Here is a 24,877-nt window from a genome sequence, read left to right on the forward strand (position 1 = left end):
TTGTATGTCATAGCTACACATCCTTCTAGTTGCTGTATGTGGGACGTGGCCTCAGCATGGCCGGAGAAGCGGTGCATCAGTGCACGCCCGGGATCCGAACCCGGGCCGCCAGCAGCCGAGCGCACACACTTAACTGCTAAGCCACGGGGCCGGCCCTGAGCTTTTTTATGATAGCTATTTTGAATTCTCTGTCAGTTAGGTTATAAATTTCTGTGCCTTCAGGGTTGATTTCTGGGTGCTTGTCATTTTCCTTCTGGCTGGGAGATTTAATATATTTTTGCGTCGTTCCTGCCCATGTTGGCTTGTTTTTCATCATCCTAAAAATATCTGGTTGCAGTTTCCACCTGCCGCCAGTGGGTGGGGGTCAAGAGCTGTGTATTCTGAGCCCACTGCAATCCGAGGCTGCTCTGCCCAACTGGTTGTGCTGAAGTGCCAGGTGTGTGGAGGGGAGGGGCTCTCTCTTTTGCCTGCCTGATCCTAGGGGCTTCTCGTTCTTCCCTCGCTATCTGCTCTCCTGGGCTGCTCAGGTGTCGATGGCACCCCTGCAACAGTTCTGACTTCTCCATGTGGGAATTTCCCTCAGGCTGAGAGAGAACTTGAAGAGTGATGGTTTTCCCACAGAGGGCAGCCCCTCCCCGCTCTCTGGGAGCCGCGTGGGCCCGGAGTCGCAGATCAGATGGGACGGGGAGGATTTCTCCTTATTTCTCCCCACTTCCTCGGTGGCTTCCAGCACCTCCACCTTCAGATGTACGGCTGTGCGTGTCTCTCAGACATTTTTGTGTTGTGTGAGTGTCCTTTGTTGGCATGGGAATGTCATTTTTGTTGTATCATATCGGGAGAGTCTACAAGGAAAGCTCACTCCTCCATGATGCTGATGTCACTCCTTGGTTGGTTGTTGTTAGCCAAGTTGCCCATTCAACTGCACCAATATTGACAAAGATCGGATAACTCATGGGGGAGGGTCCTGGGAAAGAAGCACAGAGAGCATTAGGAAAGAAAATGTTGATTCAAGCAGTAAATCTACAGCAAGGCTCTGTGCCCTATCCATCTGTCTTAGAGTTAAAATATTCAAGATTTACAAAAAGGATTCCAGGAACTACATTTTTGCTTCAGAGCCCATCCCCTCTGCTTTTGCACCATTTTCAGCAGTGGGAACGTATCTGGATGAATACTCTCATTTATTCAGCCGGGTTTTGGTCTAATTTCTGTGTTTTGCATGATTTCAAGGAGGTGGAGAACAGCTCTGCATTTCTGTCCAACTAGTCAGCGTTCCATTGTCAAGTAAAAGGAAGATATATTGGAGGTAAGTAGGTGCTTTATATTTTTTATAACACTTATTTCAAGTCATAGGAGAAATATTTTCATTTACTTTTATCCAAGATTATTAGATGTATAAAGTTTAGTATTTAGAGACTTGTAGTCCCAGACAGATTTTTAAATGAATTTAAAATACATGCGTACGTAGTTTTTGGATACAGACAAGTATGATAAAGTGGTCAATTAAATGCTTTCAAAAATAAAATGAATGACATTAAGATATACTTATGTGGGGGAAATGGAATGAAAATATGAAGTTGAGGATCAAAAGGAGTACAAGACTGGGAGTTCATATGTTTTTTTAAACTATTGGTTTGGGTTTCAAATTCCCATAATGTTTAGATTCCCTCAGCTACATTGGAAAGAGTTCTATAACAATTTTATTTTTAAATGTAAATTTAACAAATGCATCAGAATTGCATCCTTTGCAACTATTTAAATTTATAGTGAAAAAATTTTTGATGTTCACCCTAAAATTATAACAAGAAATACTTAGTTTAAAAAAAATCTTTAGGGTATGGAAGTATATTCTTGAAGGCCATTGAGCTGAATACAGCGTTTGTCTTCATCTGACGTTTGGTTCGTTGGAGTCCTCCTGCCTTTTCTTTTTCAGTCAATAAAGAGTTAATGAGCTCACACTGTGTCCCGGTGTGTCTAGTCATAGGTTTGGTTCCATGACTGCGTATACCTAGCTTCTGAATCATGTTAATCCTGATCTGCTTGATTTTAAGCTTGACAGATAAAGGAAGAAGATGGTTCATTCTGAAGTGGAAATCAGAGGGCCTGATTCAGCTTCAGCATCCAAGCATCCGTTACTAAATGGAGATGATGATATGGCGAAGACAAATCAGAAAACAGTAAGTTGCTGACTGAAAATCACTATCCGTGTAGACATGAGCTGTGTCCATTTGCAGGCGTCCATTTGCAGGCTGCCCTTTTATACAGCAGTGCCTGCTTCCTCGTCTCTCCCGTAGCAGGATACAATCCTCTACTCCTTCTGCTGGGGCCCTTCTCGCAGCCGTATGCAGATGTTTTGCCTTGCTGACGCTGATTGGGGTGAAATTTGGTCTGAGAAACCAGGCCAGATGTTGATTGACTCAGGTAGGAATTGGCCCCAGCCCTGGGCCCAAGAAGCACTGTGTTATCACCTGCCTACCTCGTGGTTCAGCCTCAAGCAGCAAACCTCTGAGGTGTCATTATGACATTCCATCACAGGGAAGCCACAGGGTGTCTTTTCCCAGAATCTAGACGTAGTGTGGTGGGAACCAAACTGGGCTTCTGGAATCAGTCCCACCTGACTTTGATCCCAGTGCTGACACTTCCAGCTGTATGATCTTGGGTGGTTATTCCTCCCTGGTTTGTAAGCCTGGCGTTCCATCCCTGAAATGGGAATAATAATAGCGTTTACTCGGTGTGGCTGTTGAGAGGAACAAATGCAGGTAGCTTCTGGGCACTTAGTGCTCAGTGTGTTGCTGTTATATGTTTTAAAACCATGGATCATCAGTCTCTTTCAAGTGGACTCCATTTTCGTAAGCAGTGTTAAACAATATTAAAAACAATGTTGAAGGACAGAAAAGTAAGAAGGTCTACCCATCTTTCCAGCACCCTATATAACTGTTTGCATTCCCCCACATTTCTCTCCTATGTCCGTTTCTTGCCTGGATGGAACCAGCAGGGCCTGGGGCAGTAAGAACTCACACTACTCACACCCACCTGCTTGGAAGTAGCTTGGCCTTTTCCAGTCAAGTTGAACAGGGTGTGTCTTGTGATCTGGCAATTGCACTTCTAGATGTAGACCTTTCTTCTCAAAGTGTGGTCCCCAGACCAGCAGCATCAGCATCGCCTGGGATGCTGAAGTGCAAATGATGTTTGAAATGCAAATGATCACCCCCCTACACACACCTCCCCCAGACCTAGTGAATTAGAAACCTACTGAATTAAGAGGCAGGGCCCACCCTCTGTGTTTTAACAGGCCCTCCAGGTGATTCTACTTCGTGTGAAAGTTTGAGAACCGCTATGCAAACTCTTGTGCATACCCCCTGGGAGCCATGTTCATAAAGCATTGTTTATAATAGCAAAACCGGGAATCAACACAAGTGCCTATGGGTGGTGGAATGCATACACAGACTGTGGTATGCTCATGCAGTCTGAAAAGGAATGAACTAGAGCTCCAGGCTTCAAGATGGTTGAGTCTGTCAACTCAAAAAGCAAATTTGTCTATTATTTTATCTCAAAATGAGTTTATTCAGGCATAGCCAAAGAAATTGCAACTCAGGATGTGCATGCCATGGCAAACCACAGGCAAATCTGGAAAAGAAAGGAAGGGAGCTGCTTTTATAGAGGAAAAGGGGGAACAGGGAGGGGCTGTTCTAAAGGAAAGTCCATTGGGGGAAAGTGACAGTTTAGGGCGGCAATGGCTTCTCATTGGCTGAGCTGTGGCATTCTTCATTGGCTGGGCTGTTGCCAGATGGGGAGGGAAATCTTCCTTCAGTAGTAAAATAGTTGTACTTCCTGTCCAAGATGCAAACATTCCTCTCTTCCTGGTTGGTGTAATTGACAATGTGTGATAGGGTGTGAGAGCTCCCCCTACAGTCCTTCCCTACTCCGATTTAGTTGAGCTTTCTTTTATTAATTTCCACAAGTCTAAAAAACAATGTTAAACCAAAGAATCAAGTCACAGAAGAAATATATGGTATGATCCCCTTTATATAAATTTCCCAAACAGGCAGCAATAAACAATGTATTGTTGAGGGAAAGACGGATTGGTGGTAAAACTGTAAAGAAGAACAAGAACATGGTTATCACAAGCCTCAGGATAGAGGGACCCTGGGGGTACAAGGGGTAATAGGAGGAAGGTTACTGGGGAGGGGTATACAGAGTGTCTTAAGTACTGGGAATATGTGTTTTCTTAACCCAGGTGGTTGGTACATGCATATTTGTTAATTATTCCTGTTTTATAAAATCCTGTGAATGAGTGATATAAAGAAGTGAAAACAAGAAGAACTCATAAGGAGGGTTGAGACTGAGGCTGCCGATGGGTACAAAGGTACAGCCAGGCTTCTGGCACCACCACCACAGGGCTTTCCCTGTGGAGGTGTGCTCCAAACCTTTCTTTTTTTGATGAAGAAGATTCCCCCTGAGCTAACATGTGTTGCCAATCTTCCTCTTTTTTTTTTGCATGAGAAAGATTAGCCCTGAGCTAACATCTGTGGCCAGTCTTTCTCTATTTTGCATGTGGGTCACCACCACCGCATGGCTGACGAGTGGTGTAGGTCCACGCCTGGGAACTGAACTGGGCCGCCGAAGCAGAGCATGCTGAACTTAACCACTATGCCACTGGGCCAGCACCTCCAAACCTTTCTTAACTGTTGTCATAGAGAAAAATTACTCCAAGCACTTGTTAAAAAATGGCAAGGAGGATTTTATTCAGGACTATTGCAAGAGAGGAGACAGGTTGAGCTCAACATGGAATACAAGGCCAAGTGGGGATTTATAGCCAGTGGACAGGGCAAGGGAGAGGAAGAAGAATTACTAAGAGGAACATGATTAGGATGGGGGCGTGGGGGAAGGAACTTGATTAGCTATCAAACGTGAGGGGATGCTGGACGAACTGGCTGAGCAGGATTCTTTGCTAAGTCAGGCCGAGGAGAGACCTGGTAGAGAAGAGGGTTCAAAGGAGCCCCACTAAAGTTTGGTCAAGGGCATCCTTGGCAGTGTGCACCCCCTTCTCTGCTGAAATTTGTCCACGTTCCCCGTATATGAAATTTTGTACTGTGCATTCTGTAAGGCAGTGGTTCTCAAGTGGAGGCAGTTTTGCCCTTGGAACATGTGGCAATGTCTGGGGACGTTTTGGTTGTCACAACTCAGGTGGAATCATGAATAGTGAATAAGGCCAGGGAATCTGCTAAACCTCCTACAGTGCACAGGACAACCCCTCACAACAAAGACTTACCGGGCCCCAAATATAAATATCTTCTCACTGTATGTCTGGCTGCACGCCCAGTTGCACAAGCAGTGTGGGATAGGTTGTGAAAAGACCGAAGAGAAGACTTGGAGACAGCATACGAGATGTAAGGGTTTACTGGGTCTTACTTACGGGGAATGTCCACTGGCGGCCGGCTGGACGGAATTGTGCACCTGCACCCGTTACCATAAACAGAGAGGGGGTTGCTTATGCAGGCAGGGGAACAAAAGTCTACATGCTTGCCAAGAGGGACTATCCTTGCATGGCCAGCATTGCAAGGATCAGCAGCTCACATAGAAGGGCTTTGTGTTCCCTCAGAATGTGATGTTCTTTGAGGCAAACAGTTACAATACCGATGGTTGGCATCCTGCCCAGCAAGGGGCCGAAGACACATGGTTGCTATGGGGTACGTAGGCTATTGCCTAACCCACAGTGACAATAATTTTTTCCTATGTTTTCTTCTAAAAGTTTCATAGTTTTAGGTTTTGCATTGAAGTCTATGATCCATTGTGAGTTAGTTTTTGTATATGGTGTGAAATGTAGATACAAGTTCATTTTTTTTTTTTTGCATATAGATATTCAGTTGTCCCAGTACCATTTCTTGAAAAGCTTATCCTTTATCCACTGCGTTGTCCTTGCACTTTTGTCAAAAATCTGTTGTTCATATATGTATTGGTTTATTTCTGGAATGTGTATTCTGTTCCATTGGTCTCTTTCTCCATTTTTACACCAACATCACATTGTTTTGGTTACTGCAGATTTATAATAATTATTGAAATCAGATAATGTTAGCCCTTAAACTTTGTTCTTCCTGACCATTTATATTTATAGTCATGTGCTACATGGTGACTTTTTGGTCAACGACAGACTGTATATACAACAATGGTCTCATAAGATTAGTACCATATAGCCTCAGTGTGTAGTAGGCTACACCATCTAGGTTTGTGTAAGTATGCTCTATGATGTTTGCACAAAGATGAAATCACCTAACAATGCATTTCTCAGAACATATCCTTGTCATTGGGTGACACGTAGACTCTACTGTGATTGTCAATATAATTAGGTTTGAGAAGATCATTCTGCTATTTGTTTTCTATTTGTCCTATCTGTTCTTCACTTCTCCTTTCCTCTTTTTCTGCCTTCCTGTGAATTAATCAAGTTTTTTTTATGATTCCAATTTATCTCCTTTGTTGACTTATTAAATATAACTATTTTAGGGTTTATTTTATGCATCTTTAACTTATCAAGTCTACCTTCAAGTGATATCATACTACTTCATGTTTAATACAAGAACGCTCTTAATACAGGAACAAGCTTTCATTTCTTCCCTCTCTGGCTTCATGCTGTGTCTGTCATGAATTTTAATTTTGCCTATATCATAAACCCCACAATGCATTGTTATTATTTTTGTTCAAACAGTCAAATATCTTTTAAAGATATGTCAGTAATTTAAAAAGTATAGTAGTTAGCATTTCTGGTGTAGATTCCTTTGTGTAGATTAAGATTTCCATTCAGTCTCGTTTTCCTTCTGCCAGAAGGACTTCTTTAGCATTTTCTGTAGTGCAGGTCTGCTGGTGATGAATTTGTTCACTTTTTTATGTCTGAAAAAGTCTTTACTCTCCTTCATTAATTTAAAAGATATTTTTGCTGGGTATAGAATTCTAGGTTGATATTTTTCAGTACTTTAAAAAGGTTGCTCCACTGTATTCTCACTTGCATTGTTTCTGATGAGAAATTTGCTGTAAATCTCATCTTTGTTCCTTTATATGTAACCTGTTCTCTGGCTGCTTTAAACATTTTCTCTTTATCACTGGCTTTGAGCTGTTTGACTATAATATGCCTTGATGTAGTTTACTTTATATTTCTTATGCTTTGGGGTTCATTGAGCTTCTTGGATCTTTGAGTTAATAGTTTTCATTAAGTTTGGGAAAATTTTACCTATTATATCTTCAAATATTGTTTTCTGTTCCTCTCCCACTCTCTTTTGAGAACTCTAATAACCTGTATATTAGGTTGTTGGAAGTTGTCCATCTTTGATGGAACATGATGTGCAGGCCATGACAGAATTCTCCCATTCTGCTTTCTCTAGAGCATCGAAAACAACCTGTGTAGCCAGTACGAGGAGAAAGTGCGCCCTTGCATTGACCTCATTGACTCCCTGCGGGCCCTGGGCGTAGAGCAGGACCTGGCCCTGCCTGCCATCGCTGTCATAGGAGACCAGAGCTCGGGCAAGAGCTCTGTGCTGGAGGCTCTGTCAGGGGTTGCCCTTCCCAGAGGCAGCGGTAAGAACTTGCCCTCTGAATTAGTCAGCTTGGACTGCCATAAAAGTACGTGCATGTGCTGCATAATGACGTTTCAGTCAATGATGGACTGCACATATGATGGTGGTCCCATAAGATTAATGCCGTATAGCCTAGGTGTGTAGTAGGCTATACCATCTAGATTTGTGTAAGTACCCGCCCATGATGTTCACACAATGACAAAATTGCCTAACAATGCATTTCTCAAAATGTGTCCCCGTCATTAAGCAACACATGACTGTACCACAGACTGGGGGGATTAAAAGACAGAAATTTATTTCTCACAGTTCTGGAGGTGGAATGTCCAAGATCAAGGTGTCAGCAGGGCTGGTTTCTCCTGAGGCCTCCCTCCTCGGCTTACAGACGGCCGCCTTCTCCTTGTGTCCTAGTGTGGCCTTTTTTGTGTGTGTGCACATGTCTGGTGTCTTCTCCACTTTTTATAAGGATGCCAGTCACATTGGTTAGGGCCCCACTCTCATGACCCCACTTAACCTTAACTACCTCTTTAAAGAAAGGCTCTGTCTCCAAATACAGCCATATTGGGGATTAGGGCTTCAAAATATGAATTTGGGGGGGACACAATTCAGTCCATAACACCCTCTCATTGCACATTTTTGTGTGGATTGTATGTAACATGCACTTTGTGGAAGGGCTGAGTAAATGCACTTGGGTCCCCAACCCAGAACTATGTGCATGTGGGTGTCTTTCCTGAGTCCCTTCCCACAAGGTGACCATCCATCTGGGAGGTAAAGATTGGTGCTCTGGTTAGTGGTGCTGTTTGAACTACAAGGCCAAGGATCCATGAGGGCTCAAGGGAAGAGGGCAGACCTGAGATGGGTCTTGAAATCAGGTTGGATGTGGAAGGTTGGTGGGATTTGGAAAGAGTTTCCAGGAGGGGGTTTGTGGTAAGGTGGCCTGGGAGGAGCAGTACACCTTCCTGTTGAGAGTGGAGTGTGTATACTGGGAAGTAGTGTAGGGTGTTTGCACCTGTTTGGGGGTTTCCACTGCGATTTGCCACCTCAACTGATGGCAAAACACTGAGATGAAGCAAGAAGCCTAAAGTGGTTGCTTTCAAGCATTGGAGAGCAAAAAACCACCTGGGATGCACATTCAAAATGCATATTCCTGAGGCTCCCCCGGACATAGTGCATCAGAGTATCAGAGGGTGAGACCAGAAAGTTTCCAGTTTTGGCAATCTCCCCAGATGATTATATAAAAGTTTGAGAACCACTAGTCTGAGGCCACCATATAGGACTTCTAAGAGCAGAGTATAGAACTGATGTGGACGTGGCCTCCTAGGTATTGTGACAAGATGTCCTCTGGTGCTGAAACTGAAAAGACTTATGAATGAAGATGAATGGAAAGGCAAAATCAATTACCGCGATATCGACACTGAGATTTCAGAGGCTTCAAAGGTGGAAGAGGAAGTCAGAAAAGGTAAGTCCCCGTGTTCCTACGTCATCACCTATTTGGGTGTCTGGTCAAACAGTGTGAAGTGGGCAGGGTCTGCCTGTCACTGTTTCCACTCTCCCCTCTCTGAGCCTGTCCAGTTCCCTTGGGAACTCTCCCTCCCTCCCTCCCTCCCTCTCTCACTCACTCCCTCCCTCCTTCCTTCACTCCCTCCTTCCATCCTTCCCTCCCTCCTTCCATCCTTCCCCCCCTCCTTCCATCCTTCCCTTCCTCTTTCCATCCTTCCCTCCTTCTATCCTTCCCTCCTTCTATCCTTCCCTCCATCCATCCTTCCCTCCCTCCTTCCATCCTTCCCCCCTTCCATCCCTCCCTCACTCCATCCTTCCCTCTCTCCCTCCCTGCCCACCTCCTCTACATCAGGCCCTCAGCTCCCTTGTATTTTCTCTTCTTTTACCCTCATTAAGACCAGTGCTTTGGACAGAATCTGACCTCAGTCATTTATTTCTTAGTATGTAAGTAAGTATCTGAGAATAATGTGAATTTTAAAACTTAAAGCTTGCCTCCAAATACGGAGTATCTGTCCCTTATTCAAGGGCTTCCCCACTCCACAGATCTGATGGAAGAAGAGTTGGAGTGTGGGACCAGGGACCCCCATCCCCTGTTAACCTGGTAAAAAGGCCTTCCACAATGCTGACTGGATCACCACTAAAGCTATTCAGAAGCAGTGGGCCTTTTCCTCCAAGAGCAGAATGCACGTGTTTGCATAATCCTAATTCAGGCTAATTTATGGCAGGTCTCAATAAATGCAGACCACAGAGATCATTTTATCAATTTGAAGCATCCAAAAGGAGAAATAAGACTTGAAGTAGATAAGGACAAAGCAGTGACACAGTTAGTTGCTGCCAAGTGTGAATGAGATGAATGAATAACTTCTTCCTTTAATTTCTTCCTAGCATGTCACACAATTAAGTTTCCACCATTTGGGGAAGGCACAAAAGTGGCATGAACTGATACTCAGCAGTAGGAAAGAATGGGCTTGACTTTTATAAAGGTAGAAGCACTAATGAGCATTCACTGACTGTTTTGCAGAAATTCGATAATGTTAGAGTCAAAATGTTATTGTGTGTTTGTTGGGATTAGGTTGGCTGCCTGGGTCAGAAAATTCAAAATCACTGTGTGTATCAGTCAGCCCTTGCTGTGTAACAAACTGATCTCGAAACCTAATAGCTTGGAACTGTTCATTTCTTGAGGTTCAGTGCATCAGCTGGGCACTTCTTTTCCTCTGGGCTGGCTGCACTGGGGCCAACAGTCTAGGATGGCCTGGGTCACATATCCAAACCCCTGGCTGGAATGACCAAGCCTTCTCTCCCTGTGATCTGTTATCCTCCAGGAGGCTAGGCTGGGCTCTTTTTTTTTTTTTTTTTTTTTGGGGAGGAAGATCAGCCCTGAGCTAACATCCATGCTAATCCTCCTCTTTTTGCTGAGGAAGACCAGCTCTGAGCTAACGTCTATTGCCAATCCTCCTCCTTGTTTTTTTTTCCCCCGCAAAGCCCCAGTAGATAGTTGTATGTCCTAGTTGCACATCCTTCTAGTTGCTGTACGTGGGACGTGGCCTCAGCATGGCCGGAGAAGCGGTGCCTTAGTGTGCGCCCGGGATCCGAACCTGGGCCACCAGTAGCGGAGTGCGCGCACTTAACCACTAAGCACGGGGCCGTCCCCTAGGCTGGGCTCTTTGACACGGTGGTGGAAGGGTTCCCAGCAGCAAGAGAGAGAGCAAGCCCCGATGCATAAACACTTTTCAGTCTCTACTGGAATACATTTTGTGATGTCTTAGCCAAAGAAAGTCACACGATCAAGCCCAGTTTCGAGGGGCAGAGTCCCATTCAATAGGAGAAGTGGCAAAGTCACTGTAAAGCAGCATGCATGCAAGGATGGAAGGAAACATCAAGGCATTTGTGCAAGCAAGTTCCTAACACAGTGGCTTAAACAATGTATCAGTTTTATTTCTCTCTCATGTAGAAGTCTGGAGGTGGGCAGACCAAAGCTGGTTTGGGGGTTCCAGTATCAGGAACCGAGACTCCTGTCTTTTTTCTCCATTCTCTGTGGTCTCTGCTCCAAGGCCCCCTCATGATTTAGTCAGCAAGTCCACGTTCCAGCCAGCTGGACATTGGCAAAGGGCATATCCCTGCCTTTTGAGCAGATTTTCCTTTTTTTTTTTTTTATAATATAATTTTATTTATTTATTTATTTTTCTCCCCATAGCCCCAGTAGATAGTTGTATGTCATAGCTGCACATCCTTCTAGTTGCTGTATGTGGGACGCGGCCTCAGCATGGCCGGAGAAGCGGTGCATTGGTGTGCGCCCGGGATCCGAACCCCGGGCTGACAGCAGCGGAGCGCGCGCACTTGACCGCTAAGCCACGGGGCTGGCCCTAAGCACATTTTCTGTAAGTTGTGGATAACATTTTCACATCTATCCCATGGGCCAGACTTAATCTCATGACCACATCTCCAGTAAATGGATATTGTGAGAACAATTAGAAGATTATGCCACATATACCATCGTTGTTATTGTTTCCATTCTAGGTTCTTGACTGGTATAGAACAAAAATACATTCTGGATATAGAAGGAAGTAAGGTGGTGTTGGCTAACAATTTGATGAAATAAATTCATATCTTTAAATTTTCATTATTAAGGAGCAAAATGAAATCCCTTAATGAACTACCAACAGCTGATGCTCGTCTTGCCTGAAACAAGCATGTTCCCCCCTGTAATTTTCCAGGTCATGTTTTAGGAATCCTCGTGTATTTTTATTTGTTTTAATTTTACTTCCTTGTTAATTTCTTAATACATCAATGGGAAAGATTTAGATGTGACACTAGAAACAACTTCTGGGCTCTGCTGAGCTTTGGACCTGTACAGGCTGGTGTCATCTTTAGAGATGTTTCCACTGGGTCTGCAGACTGTTGTGGCCACCAGCGGGGAGTCATCCTTTGAGGCTCCAGAAAAGTGAATCTGCTCCAAATATGCCTTTATCCATGGATCACAGTGTGTAGAAGGTGCTGTCAGAGGATTTGCTGTAATGAGAGTTCCATCCTAAGCTCTATTCAGTTTTTCCTTTTTTTCTCTCCTCTAGCCCAGAATTTCATCGCTGGGGAAGGAATGGGAATCAGTCATGAACTAATCACTCTGGAGATCAGCTCCTCTTATGTCCCAGATCTGACCCTGATAGACCTTCCTGGGATCGCCAGAGTGGCTATGGGCAATCAGCCAGCCGACATCGGACGTCAGGTGAAACTTCAGGCTCCATCATGACTTTGGCCTCGGGGTCAAGGGGGCTGCATTAGAGCAGCAGTGAGTTCAGGGCTGAGTTTGAAGAGCAGCTATTAGGAGGTATTGAGAGGGGAATTTGGAGAGCACAGTGGTCACTGTCTCCACCAAGTTGGATGGAAGTTTCTCTGGAGAGAGAGAGATAAACAGGCAAAGCTGGAAATGCGTTTTCTGTGTGTTTAGTGTTTTATACAGTGACTCCTTTTTGAATATAGTTACGTTTGGCGGCATATCTGAACTGCTATGTATCCAGAAGAGGTTTTATGTGGGAAGAGAGAGCATTAGAAGCAAGTATAATGATATTTCTGTATCAGTGAATCTTGCCCTATGGATTGAAGATTTAAGAAAGAGTCAAGTCATTCTTTGGGCATCCTGTTTTTCATGGTGACCATCAGATTTGTGGTCTTAGGAGATAGTTAATGAGCTGAAACCTCATGGTTTTCCCTGACCCCAGAGCTCTGTTTCTGCCACAGAGATTTAGTTTCTCATAACTCTGGCTTGGGAATTGCCACCAGGCTTGTGTTGTGGGCTCATTTCTCCGTAGTTACTTCTTTTGGGGAAATACCCCCGGGGACTCTGGGGGCCTGAAGCAAATGCAAAGTCAGGACCTGTCTCAACTCTCATTCCCGTTTGGAATGTTCACAAGGCTCCTCTCGTTTTCTTGCAGATCAAGGCCCTCATCAAGAAGTACATCAGCAAGCAGGAGACGATCAACTTGGTGGTGGTCCCCTGTAATGTGGACATCGCCACCACGGAGGCGCTGAGCATGGCTCAGGAGGTGGACCCCGAAGGAGACAGGACCATCGGTAAGGAGAGGGAAGAACCTAACAATGGCCGGTGGTCCAGTAGTACGAAAGCGTCCTTTGAATCCAAGTGGGTATTTCTTGTCACACACGCAGGGTCGGGGGCCTGCACCCAGCCTTGAGGCCAGATGAAATGGGCCACGTTTGACTCTTGTTGGCCACAAGTTGGCTTATAGTAATCCTTGTCTATCTGCTTATAAAAGGCGTGGTGGGTTCACGGGGCAGGGCAAACTCAGAAAGCAATTTTATCATTTAACAATAATTTTGAGGTAGAGGCAGTGTAAGCATGCACAACAGATGAATGGATAAACAAAATGTGGTGTATCCGTACAGTGGAATATTATTCAGCCTTAAAAAGGAAGGACATTCCAGGGCCCGTGGCTTAGAGGTTAAGTGTGCGTGCTCCGCTGCTGGAGGCCCGGGTTCAGGTCCCAGGTGGACACCGACGCACCGCTTCTCCGGCCATGCTGGGGCTGCGTCCCACATACAGCGGCTGGAGGGATGTGCAGCTATGACATACAACTATCTACTGGAGCTTTGGGGGAAAAAATAAATAAATAAATAAAAATTTAAAAAAAAAAGGAAGGACATTCCAATGCATGCTACAACATAAATGAACCTTAAGGGCATTACGCTCAGTGAAACAAGCCATTGCAAAGGGACAGATACTGTATGATTCCACTTACATGAGATCCCCAGAGGGGTCAAATTCATAGAGACAGGAATTAAAAGGGTGGGTGCCAGGGGCTAGGGGGAGGAGGAATGAGGAGTTAGTGTTCACTGGGGACAGAGTCTCAGTTGAGGAAGATGGAAAGTTCTGGAGATGGATGGTGGTGATGGTAGCACAGCAATGTGAATGTGCTTAATGCCACTGAACTGTACACCTATAAATGGTTAAAATGGTAAGTTTTATGTTAAAAAAAAAAAAAAGAATATGTTTGGCTGTAAGTAGCAGAGAACCTAGGTACAGTGGCTGGAAGAAATGACGATTTCTTTTCACACGTAACAAGAAGTTTAGGCAGAGGCAGCCCACCTCTGCAGCAGTGCTCAGTGGTGCTGCAGGACCTGGCCCTCTTCCTCCTTCCTGCTCCAGCATCCTGAGTGGTCGGCTTTCATTCTTTGCTTGTTCTGCTTCCTGCCATGCCCAGGATGGGACTCTCTCGGCCAGGGCAGCAGGTGCTAGTGGGCACTGTAAACCTCAGGGTTAGGCCTGGGCTGGCTTCACAGTGTGCAAGCTGGGCAGTCACCCAGGGCCCCATCCACAGAGGGGCCCACGCTTGGTTTAATGCTGCTGCTGCCTTGCCGTGCTCAATATTTGAATGAGGGGCTCTGCATTTTCATTTTGCAGTGGGCCCCGCAAATGATGTAGCTGGTCCTGGCCGGAACTTTGCTTCTCAAAGTGTGGGCCAGGCCCCACCCGCACCAGAGCTAACTGGAGAATTTTTAGAAATGCAAGTCCCTTGATCCCACCAAACCTGAATCAGAATCTCTGGGGCAGGACCTGAGACTCTGCATTTTAAGACTCACCTCGGGTGGTTCTGCTGCACAGGGAAGTTTGAGAGCCACTGCAATAGAGAATGAACTCTTCCATTGGGCAGAAGGAGAAAAAAAAGATTACATGCTGCTGTCTCCTAGGCATGCGGGCTGAGACCAGGGTGAAGTGAGCTCGAGAAGAGCCCCCTTGGCTGCTGATGGGGGGCACACTGTCTTCTGCAGTTCCCTCACTGGAAAGGGGCTGCACCTCACACCTTGGTTCTGCAAGGACTATTGTCTGCCCTCATAAGGGTGGGAGAAAGCCGGTGGCCGGGGGACTCCCCTCCCCTGCGTGAGTGAGCTGTCCTGCACTTCTCACTCCTGTGAAGCTGTAAGCCTTCTCTAATTGAAAGCCTCTGGCTCTCAGGAATCTTGACAAAGCCTGACCTCGTGGACAGAGGCACTGAAGAGCAGGTAGTGGACGTGGTACAAAACCTCGTCTACCACCTGAAGAAGGGCTATATGATGGTCAAGTGCCGGGGCCAGCAGGACATCCAGGACCGGCTGAGCCTGGCTGAGGCTCTGCAGAGAGAGAAGGCCTTCTTTGAGGACCACCCACATTTCAGGTACGCCTGGCTGTGTGTTCCTGAGAATAAACCAAAACTAAGGACCTCCGTCCTTGCTAAGGAAAATGTCCGAAAACAGATATTCAGACTATGCGCGTGAGTGTGTTTGTTCCTTGACAATGACTATGGAATTTGCCTGGATGAACAAAAAAGGAATTCACAAAGTATTGCCAAAAATAAATTTAAAGAAATCAGGGGCCGGCCCAGTGGCATGGTGGTTAAGTCCACGTGCTCCACTTGGGCGGCCCAGAGATCGTGGGTTTGGATCCCGGTCGTGGACATACACACCACTCATCAAGCCATGCTGTGGCATCGTCCCACATACAAAACAGAGGAAGATTGACACGGATGTTAGCTCAGGGCCAAATCTTCCTCACCAAAAAAAATAATAATAAATTAAATAAATAAAAATAATAAATTTTAAAATAATCAAAATAAAGAGGCAGCTTCTAAAATAATTTAAATAGTATGGTGCTGGAACCAGAATAAAAACAAAAATACAACAGTATAGAAAAAAGTAGAAAGCCCAGAAACAGACCGAGATACAGATATTAATATGTGATACATGTGGTGTTTCAAATCCATGGGCTACATCGGTTTGATTATCAATCAGTGGCATTGAGATGATTAATATTTGGACAAAAATTAAATTGTAAACACCCTTACTTATCATGTTATTACCAACATAAATATCAGTTGAAGTTTAAAATTAAGTATAAGAAAGAATCCATAAGCATCCCAGAAGAAAATATAGATGGAGAGTTTATAGTCCCAGGATAAAGACCTTTTTAAACTTAATGCCAAAGTGAAATTTTTTAAGAAGGAAAAGACTGATAAATTGGTTAGACTTAAAATAATGAGATGGAGAGTAGGTGGGAGAGGAGGAGTGTGGCTTTCAGCCCCTGCTGCTGGGAGCGTGTGCCAGCACGACCCCCTCGTGGTGCTTTGGTAACAGGTGAACGAGTCTTGAACAGGCACATCCCCATGGGTTAGGGCTCCACTTTTGAGAATTCCACCCAGGAAAGTAATCAGAGGTAAGTGTGGTGATATCTGCTAAAGGAGGTACAGCACAGATTTGTTTGTAATCGTGAAAATTTGGAACAATCTAAATGTTGACTTATTTATATAAACAAACCAGAGGAAGTGATCACAGTGTTTGTAAACATTAGAGTGCTGTGCCAATAAGATGCCAATAAAAATGTGCTTATAAGATGTTAAGAGGAAGGTGACACGTTCACTGAGAACTTGTGTACACACGTGTGTATGTAGGTGGAGATGCGTGTACTCTGTACACATTATTACATTCAGTTCTCCCAGAAGCCTGCAGAGATGTATAATTCAGAACAGATACTTGTACGTGCATGGTCATAGCAGCATTATTCACAATGGAAGCAACCCAGGTGTCCACTGACAGATGAATGGACAAACAAAGTGTGGTCTAGCCATACAGTAGAATATTATTCAGCCCTAAAAAGAAAGGACATTCTGACATATGCTAGAACACGGATGAACCTTGAGGACACTATGCTGAGTGAAGTAAGCCAGTCACAAAAGGACAAATACTGTATGATACCACTTGTATGAGGGTCCCTAGAGGAGTCAAATTCATTGAGACAGAAAGTGGCAGGGTAGGTGCCAGGGGCTGGGGGAGTGGGGTGGGGAGTTAGTATTTAATGGGGACAGTTTCAGTTTGGGAAGATGAAAATGTTCTGGAGATGGATGGTGGTGATGGTTGCACAACAATGTGAATGTACCTATTACCACTGAACTGTGCACTTGAAGATGGTTAAAATGGTACATTTTATGTTATGTATATTTTACCACAATTTTTAAAAATTGGTCGGTGTGGAAACTGAAACTTAGGTGTGAGTGTGCTCTTGTAAATGGGCATGAAAACTCATGCTTCTCTGCTGCCTTTTGTCCTAAAAAGTCCTTTAAAGTGTAGAAAACCCTGTAATAACTCGTCTTGCGAACACAAATTAGAAAAAGTGAGAAGAAGCTTGGTTTCTTCCTCCAAGCAGCCCATGGATTAAGTTCTTGTTTTGGGGGAGGTGTCCCCCGGTTCAGTGTTCATACACACCCCATGTCAATATGTGTCGATTTACTTTTATGAAGCCCATGTACCAATATGCATTATGTGTACTTATACATATATTACACACAGAAGGGTGTGTGTATGTGTGTGTTATGAAAACATATCTGTAGATGACTGTGTCTGTTTTTATAAAGATGAATTCTCTAGTCAGATGTCATGGGACACATTTAATATATCAGCTGGAAAGGGTCATTTTATACCATTTTTGAAATATCTCAAATTACTAAAATTCAGTCACAATTCTATGCCATCCAATTCTGAACATTTCTTGGGTACCAACTGCAGGACATTCCATCCAGTTGGAAGTGACTGGATTTGCCTTGACTTTGCCCAGCAGCCGGCAGCCGACTTGTATTTTCTGGCTACATGAAGATGGACATGTACGTTGTCTTCTCTTGCAGTGGTCTTCTGGAGGAAGGAAAGGCCTCGGTCCCCTGCCTGGCGGAGAGACTGACCAGTGAACTCATCACGCACATCTGTGTAAGCACAGGCAGAGCTGTCCATTCTCTGAATAGAATCCTGTGAACACAAAGCTTAACCGTCTCAGCCTCTTAAACGTCAGCGTGCACGCAGATGTCCTGGGCCTCTTGTTAAGATGTAGGCTCAGATTCAGTGGGTCGGGAGCGTGGAAATGGATTCTCCATTTCTAGCAAGTTCCAGGGTGCTGTGGATGTTGCTTGTCAGAAGCCCACACGTTGAGTAGGATGCTGATAGACTATACCCACTTGGCCTAATTAAAAATTAAAATCTTAAGAGCACTGTACTAACATGTACAGTGTACATAATGTCTTGGTCATTGTAATGATCATATATTTCATTTCTTAAATTTCTCTGTGGTTCTTTTTCAAATCTGCCCAGACAGTGTCCCTTGCTTTTTCATTTTTTCAATCCTTTTAAAAGATTTCTTTGGGGCTGGCCCGGTGGTGTAGTGGTTAAATGCGCGTGCTCTGCTTCAGCGGCCCGGGGTTCGCAGGTTCGGATCCCGGGCGTGCACTGACGCACCGCTTGTCAAGCCATGCTGTGGCGGTGGCCCACATAAAGTAGAGGAAGATGGGCATGGATGTTAGCCCCGGGCCAATCTTCCTTGCCAAAAAGAGGAGGATTGGCATCGGATGTTAGCTCAGGGCTGATCTTCCTCACAAAAAAAAAAAAAAAAAAAACAGATTTCTTTGCACGTATTTCTGTTGTAGTTTGCTCTTGACGGTTCAGCGTCAGAGCTTTGGGGCGTTGGGTTTGGCTAGCCGTCACCCACACTGGCTTGGGCGAGAGTTTTGTCTGTGAGCCTGTCTTTCTTGGAACTTGATCTGTAGTTATTTATGGAAACCTGTGTTCAAAATGGGTTTCTCCAGGGAAAGGCAGCGTTTGCTTCTGCTAGACCCCTAAGAAGGGCCTCCAGCCTGAACCACTTTAGATTCTCAACGTGAGGTTTTGGGGACCCCTCAGGGAGTGTGAATTTGGGTACAAAACTGTTTGAGGGCTTGCTGGTATTTATAGATTCTCAGCAGATTTGATTTTCCCCTCCACTCAGCACCAGAGTTTGGGCATTTTGTGTAGTCCCCAGAAATGGAGTGGAGGGACAGGGATGTTCCTAGCTTATCCTTACAATGAGAGCATAGCTTTTCCGGAGTCCCAGCTTAATGCAAGAGAAGATGCTCGCTCATTAGATTCCCCACCTTGAGCAAGCCCACCAGGAACTCATCCTTTGCCCCGGCATCAAGTCAGGCTCTGAAATGAAAGTTCAAGTTTTCTTTCCTACAAATGCCCCCGAGGCCGAATCTGACGTCACTGCTGCTTTCTTCGCACATCCCTGGGCACCCACTGGCACCTGACTTTGGCTTCTGAGTGTCTGTTATGTACCTACCAGCTCACTGACACATTGAAAGGGTTGTTTTTGATGTGCTAGCCAGCATTTCTAGATGTTTGCAGTGGAAGGGTGAGCCAGCACACGCAGTCAACCATATTATTAGAAACAGAAGTTCCTGATAACTTTTACTAATTGTTCCTTGCGTTGCTCTGACGGAGCCCAGGAACCAGGCAAAGTGGATGACACCTCAGCATGGCTCTGAGGCTGTTTCTGCAGGAACGGGCAGTGGGAAGGCCTGGATGGAAGACGGTGCCTGCTAATATGCCCCCTCTCCCTCTGGAAAATCTTCCGTCTAGAGGAAGCCAGGAAGCCGAATGGACCGTGCAGCTGCCCTGACCTTGCAGAAGGAGGCCTGGGACCTCCTTCTCCTTCCCTGTCCATGTTTATGGATTTTCATTATTATCTCTCTGTTTTCCTCAGAAATCTCTGCCCCTGTTGGAAAATCAAATAAAGGAAAGTTACGAGAAATTATCAGAGGAGCTACAAAAGTGTGGCACCGACATACCAGAAGATGAAACTGAAAAGATGTTCTTCCTGATAGAGGTGAGTACTGCCAGATGCATCGAGTTGGAGAGTCCAACATCATTGTCCAGAAAGGGACTGTTGTGCCTCACTTCTTTCCTCACTCCGCTAAAGCCAATCCAAACTCATTCTGCCCACTTAGCACCAGAGAAGGGCAGGGGTTGAGGGACGGAGGGCAGGGAAGGGGGGCGATGTGGAGGGCAGAGTCGGCATGGTGGATGGTCACATGCACTTCATTGACCCTTCATCATGCACACTCACCCAAGAACTAGAAGACAATAAAGGGAGAGTCGGATGGCCTGGTGCCAGAGACTCTCCTTTCCCATCATCCGCAGTGCCCCTAAGGTGGCAAAGAATGACGCCCACCCTCAGCATACACACGACCTCCAGACTACCTTGACACTTGTTTGAAATATCTCCACTTATGTGTTCGTGTGTCTTCTTGACAGAAAATTACTGCGTTTAATCAGGACATCACCTCCTTAGTACAAGGGGAGGAAATTGTAGGACAGAATGACACTCGGCTGTTTAACAAAATCCGAAAGGAGTTCCAGAAATGGAGCACTGTGATTGAAAAAACTTTCCAAAAGGGTGAGTCCGAGGCACCATTGTAAACCTGGTGCGCTGGGTGGAGTCAGAGGCCAGGGAGGGGGCTGATGGCGCTGCTGAGGATGGCCGGAGTAAGGACTTAGTGATGCGAAAGCCACATTTGCTCTGTTCCGTGTCACTGAACTTGGGCCGGCAAGCATCTGTTACTGATTTTAGAGGACACCTGGAGAGAAAATGCAGATTAATCAGCATAAATCAATCGTGGCTTCTAGAAGAATCAGCCCTCCCTCCCTCATGAGCAGGTGGACATGACATGTGTATCACGCCCTTTGTGTTACAAATGGTGCCACCACCGAAATAACCTAGACTGGATCTTGATTAACTGGCTGAGGTCTTGAAGGCTGATGTGTGTCTTAATGGTTTGATAGTCTCAGGGATGAACAAGAAAATGAAACAAGGTGCCACCCTGGCATTGTCAAATCGTCAAGAGTCTGAAAATGTGATCTGAAATTTATTTTTTAATATTTCAAGTAGCCTAAAGGAAATCCTATGCTGACCAATGATAAAGCTATAGCAGTGGAGAGAAATGTCAAGTCACTTTACTCTTATCCAGGCAACTCGATGGGGTTCTATAATTTATTTCAGCTGACCAGAGGTTCAAAGGAGCAGTTCTCCTTGGCTTTGAGTAATGAACGTGGGAAAATAAATCTTGCAATTTTTTACATAACTCAAAGGCCACAACTTTGAGTCCATTTGTTCCTTGGCAGAGGGCATGGAGGGCAGGATGGGATAAATAATAGCTCTCCTTGATGGAGAGACGTTCTGGAAGCTCATTCTGGGCAGTCACTTGCCAAGTCCCCACAGTGCCCATTGCTGCTTACCGGCCCTGCATCCCCAGAGCAGAGGGTTGAACACCTGCCATGTGGTGTGTTCTTACATCAAGAGAGAACGGCTCTGCCCCTTTCAGAGGAGACCACAGTCCTTGACTTCCAGCAATTCCTATGCGTTGCTCAGCCGGCTTTCTATGGTGTTAAGTGCTTGTGGCATGCAACCCGTGAGAAGATAGCTCACTTTTTTAAAATTCTAAATTCCTCCCAACAAATTGTCAGTTGAAAATCACTGTACCCACAGGAAGAGAATGAATTCAGACCCCTAACTCACCCCCTATACAAAAATTAACTCAAAATCAGTCAAAAACCAAAATGTAAGAACTAAACTAGGAAACTCTTAGAAGAAAGCTAAAGTTCAGATCTTTGTGACCTTGGATTAGGCCAGGGTTTTTTAGATAGGACACCTAAAGCACAAGCAACAAAGGAAAAAATAGATAAATTGGACTTCATCAAAATTAAAAACTTCCGCGTGTCGAAGGACACTATCAAGAGAGTGAAAAGACACCCCACAGAATGGGAGAAAATGTTTGCAAATCGCATATCTGATAAGGGTCTAGTATCCAGAATATATAAAGAGCTCTTACAACTCAACAACATAAAGACAAATAATGCAATGTAAAGATGGAGGAGGGATTGGGATAGACATTTCTCCAAACAAAAAGATATGCAAACAGGCTATAAGCACATGAAAAGAAGCCCACCATCATTAGCCGTCAGAGAAATGTGAATAAAATCCACTGTGAGATCGCATCTTCCACTGACTAAGATGACTGTCATCAAAAAGACATAGTAAGAAGTGTTGACAAAAACGTGGAGAAATTAGAACCCTCATACACTGCTGGACGAAGTGTGACTTGGTGCAGCTGCCTTGGGAAACAGTCTGGCAGCTCCTCAGAAAGTTAAGCGTACAGTTATCATATGACCCAGCAATTCCATTCATAAGTATATCCCCAAGTGCACGGAAGCATACATTCACATAAAAACTTGTATATGATTGTTCTTAGCAGCGTTATTCATAATAACCAAAAAGAGGAAATAACCTGAAGGTCCATCCACTGAGGAACCGATAAATACAATGTGGTCTATCCATCGGTATTACTTTGCTAGAGTACCACAGAGTGGGTGTCTTATTAAACAAGAGAAGTTTATTTTCTTATAATTCTGGAGGCTGGAAGTCCAACATCTAGGTGTTGGCAGGGTTGGTTTCTCCTGAGGCCTCTCTCCTTGGCTTGTAGATGGCTGTCTTCTCCCTGTGTCCTCACATGGTCTTCTCTCTGTGTGTGTCTATGTCCTGATCTCCCCTTCTCATAAGGACACCAATCAGATTGGAGTAGGGCCCACCCTAATGACCTCATTTCAACTTAATCACCTCTTTAAAGGCCCTTTCTCCAAACACAGTCACATTCTGAGGGATTGGGGGTTAGGACTTCAAAATATGAATTTTGAGGGGACACAATTCTGCAAAACACCATGCAATGGAAGATCATTCAGCCATAAAAGGCATGAAGTGCTGATACATGCTACAACATGGAGGAACTTTGAACACATTATGCCAAGTGAAAGAAGGAGACGTAAAAGGCCACACGTTGTATGATTCCATTTGGGCGAAATATCCAGAATAGGCCAATCCATTGAAATAGAAAGTAGATTAGTGGTTCCCAGGGGCTGAAGAGAGAGGGACATGGAGGGTGACAGCTGATGGGTACAGGGTTCCTTGGGGTGATGGAAATGTTAGAGAATGAGACAGAAGTGATGGTTGCACAACTTTGAGAATATACTAAAAATCACTGAATTGTAGACTTTAATAAGGTGAACTTTATAGTATGCGAATTATATCTCAATTAAGAAAATTCCCGTGAGAAATATCTCCTGACCAGACTACCAACTACATCCCTGATTGGTTCTTGTAAGAACCAGAGCCCTTCTGAATTTCCGCCCCCAGTGGGGGTGTTTCTCCATAGTCTAGTTTGTTAAGAGTAAAAAGAATTCCAACAGTATAAAGCAAAAACGAAGTGTGGTAAACAGTGACGCCGTGTCACATTAATAAGATCTATGTGCCTGGCTACTCCATCAGCCCATTTGATTTATAAACACTTTCTACTCATGTGACAGCATGTGAATATGTGATGTTTGCCTATTCTGGGTATGTTCATGGTCATTTCTACTTTTTAAAGTGCCTTCAGGTCATAACATCCTATGATGCAATTTCTTTGGTAAAAATCAAATTTGATTTACATAATTTCATGCTCGAGTACCTTGTCAAGTGTACCTCTTACTCTGAGTTTCTGCATCTGCTGTTTTCTGGCATCACACCCTGACCTGGTACTTGCCATCTTGAGATGACCAAGGAAAACTATCTTGAGATCTGTTTCTTTGTTGCAATCCCTGAATATTTTTCAATTTGCAAATCAAATTTGATTCTTTTTTCTTGCCACCCCATGCTTTCAGAAAACCCAGTATTGTGTTTAGAAAAACGTGCACAGTTGTTTTTATCAAATAATTCGGAGCTCTTCTTTCGTACCATAGGTGATTCAGATATCCGCAAACAAATCAGGACATTTGAAAATCAGCATCGTGGCAGAGAGCTGCCAGGATTTGTGAATTATAGGACGTTTGAGATGATCATAAAACAGCAGATCGAGAAGCTAGAAGAGCCAGCAATTGATATGTTGCACAGGGTAACTGGTGAGTTCTTGGTTTTGATTTTGTGCATTTTATTTCTGGAGCAAGGAAAGGGTTGAACTGAAGCCAGTGCCAGACTTCAGAGCTCTCCTCCGGGGGTCTTTTCCATCACCAACAACCCAGCCGATTCTCTTATTCTCCGGATGCCAACTGGGTGTTCAACAATGCAGTTCAATTCTGACACTAATACCCAGGGTGAGCATGGACCCCACAGCTTAAGGGCTCAGTCCCACGAGATTGCCCCCACTTCAGATGGCAGTAACAAGTCGCATGTCTCTTGTACTTCTCACTGACCAGCTGTACAGCGGACTTCCCATGACTCCTCATGCTCGATAAGTTGCTAGAACAGCTCACAGAACTCAGGAACACACTTTACTTACCTTCACCAGTTTATTATAAAGGAAGCAAATGAAAGATGCACGGGGCAAGGTCTGCGACGGTCCCAAGTGCAGGAGCTGCTGTCCCTGTGGAGTTGGGGGCACCACCCTCTTGGCACGTGAATGTGTTCACCAATCTGGAAGCTCCCCAAACCCTGTTGTTTAGGGGTTTTTATGGAGGTATAATCAATTATCGCGCAGGCCTGATCACTTATGAACTCTCTCCCCTCCCCCCACAACCAGAGGTTGGGGAGGTGGGGAAGGTTGGGCTGAAAGTTCCAGGCTTCTAATCATAACTTGGTCTTTCTGGCAACTAGCCCCCATCCTGAAGCTATCTAGGGCCACCAAGAGTCACCTCATTAGAATAAGAGATGCTCCCATCACCCAGGACATTCTAAGGGATTTAAGAGCCCTGTTTCAGGAACCAGGGACAAAGACCAAATATCTATTACTTATTATATCATACCTCCACTCTGCTCCACTGTTATGATTACTTCACAGTCTCAAAATACCCTGTTGATTTGAAATCTCTGAGATTTCAAAGTAAGGTCAACAACTAGATAACTATATGCCATGGGAGTGTTTCGAGCATTCTAAAGTGCTGTTTGAATCTGGGGCAGGATAAAGATGACCATGTGTAGATAGGAAACTCCATCAGCGGCCTGTTGAGGAGAA

The 24,877-nt window shown here is 44.7% G+C and overlaps 1 protein-coding gene across 2 annotated transcripts in view; it reads left to right on the plus strand.

Annotated features, from left to right (window-relative positions):
- Positions 1 to 24,877, plus strand: part of MX1 (MX dynamin like GTPase 1) — a 37,636-nt gene that overhangs the window by 5,288 nt on the left and 7,471 nt on the right. For both annotated transcript variants that reach the window (XM_058523138.1, XM_058523139.1), the window contains exons 2-12: positions 1,228 to 1,303; positions 2,049 to 2,174; positions 7,371 to 7,563; positions 8,881 to 9,018; positions 12,128 to 12,282; positions 12,989 to 13,127; positions 15,025 to 15,223; positions 17,720 to 17,798; positions 19,603 to 19,725; positions 20,154 to 20,295; positions 23,670 to 23,828. In XM_058523138.1, coding sequence (XP_058379121.1) covers positions 2,070 to 2,174; positions 7,371 to 7,563; positions 8,881 to 9,018; positions 12,128 to 12,282; positions 12,989 to 13,127; positions 15,025 to 15,223; positions 17,720 to 17,798; positions 19,603 to 19,725; positions 20,154 to 20,295; positions 23,670 to 23,828 — 1,432 coding nt within the window. In that variant the 5' untranslated portion in view covers positions 1,228 to 1,303; positions 2,049 to 2,069. The remainder of the gene's footprint in view (positions 1 to 1,227; positions 1,304 to 2,048; positions 2,175 to 7,370; positions 7,564 to 8,880; positions 9,019 to 12,127; positions 12,283 to 12,988; positions 13,128 to 15,024; positions 15,224 to 17,719; positions 17,799 to 19,602; positions 19,726 to 20,153; positions 20,296 to 23,669; positions 23,829 to 24,877) is intronic.

Source organism: Diceros bicornis, chromosome 27, assembly GCF_020826845.1.
Source record: "Diceros bicornis minor isolate mBicDic1 chromosome 27, mDicBic1.mat.cur, whole genome shotgun sequence".
Taxonomy (NCBI): Eukaryota; Metazoa; Chordata; class Mammalia; order Perissodactyla; family Rhinocerotidae; genus Diceros; species Diceros bicornis.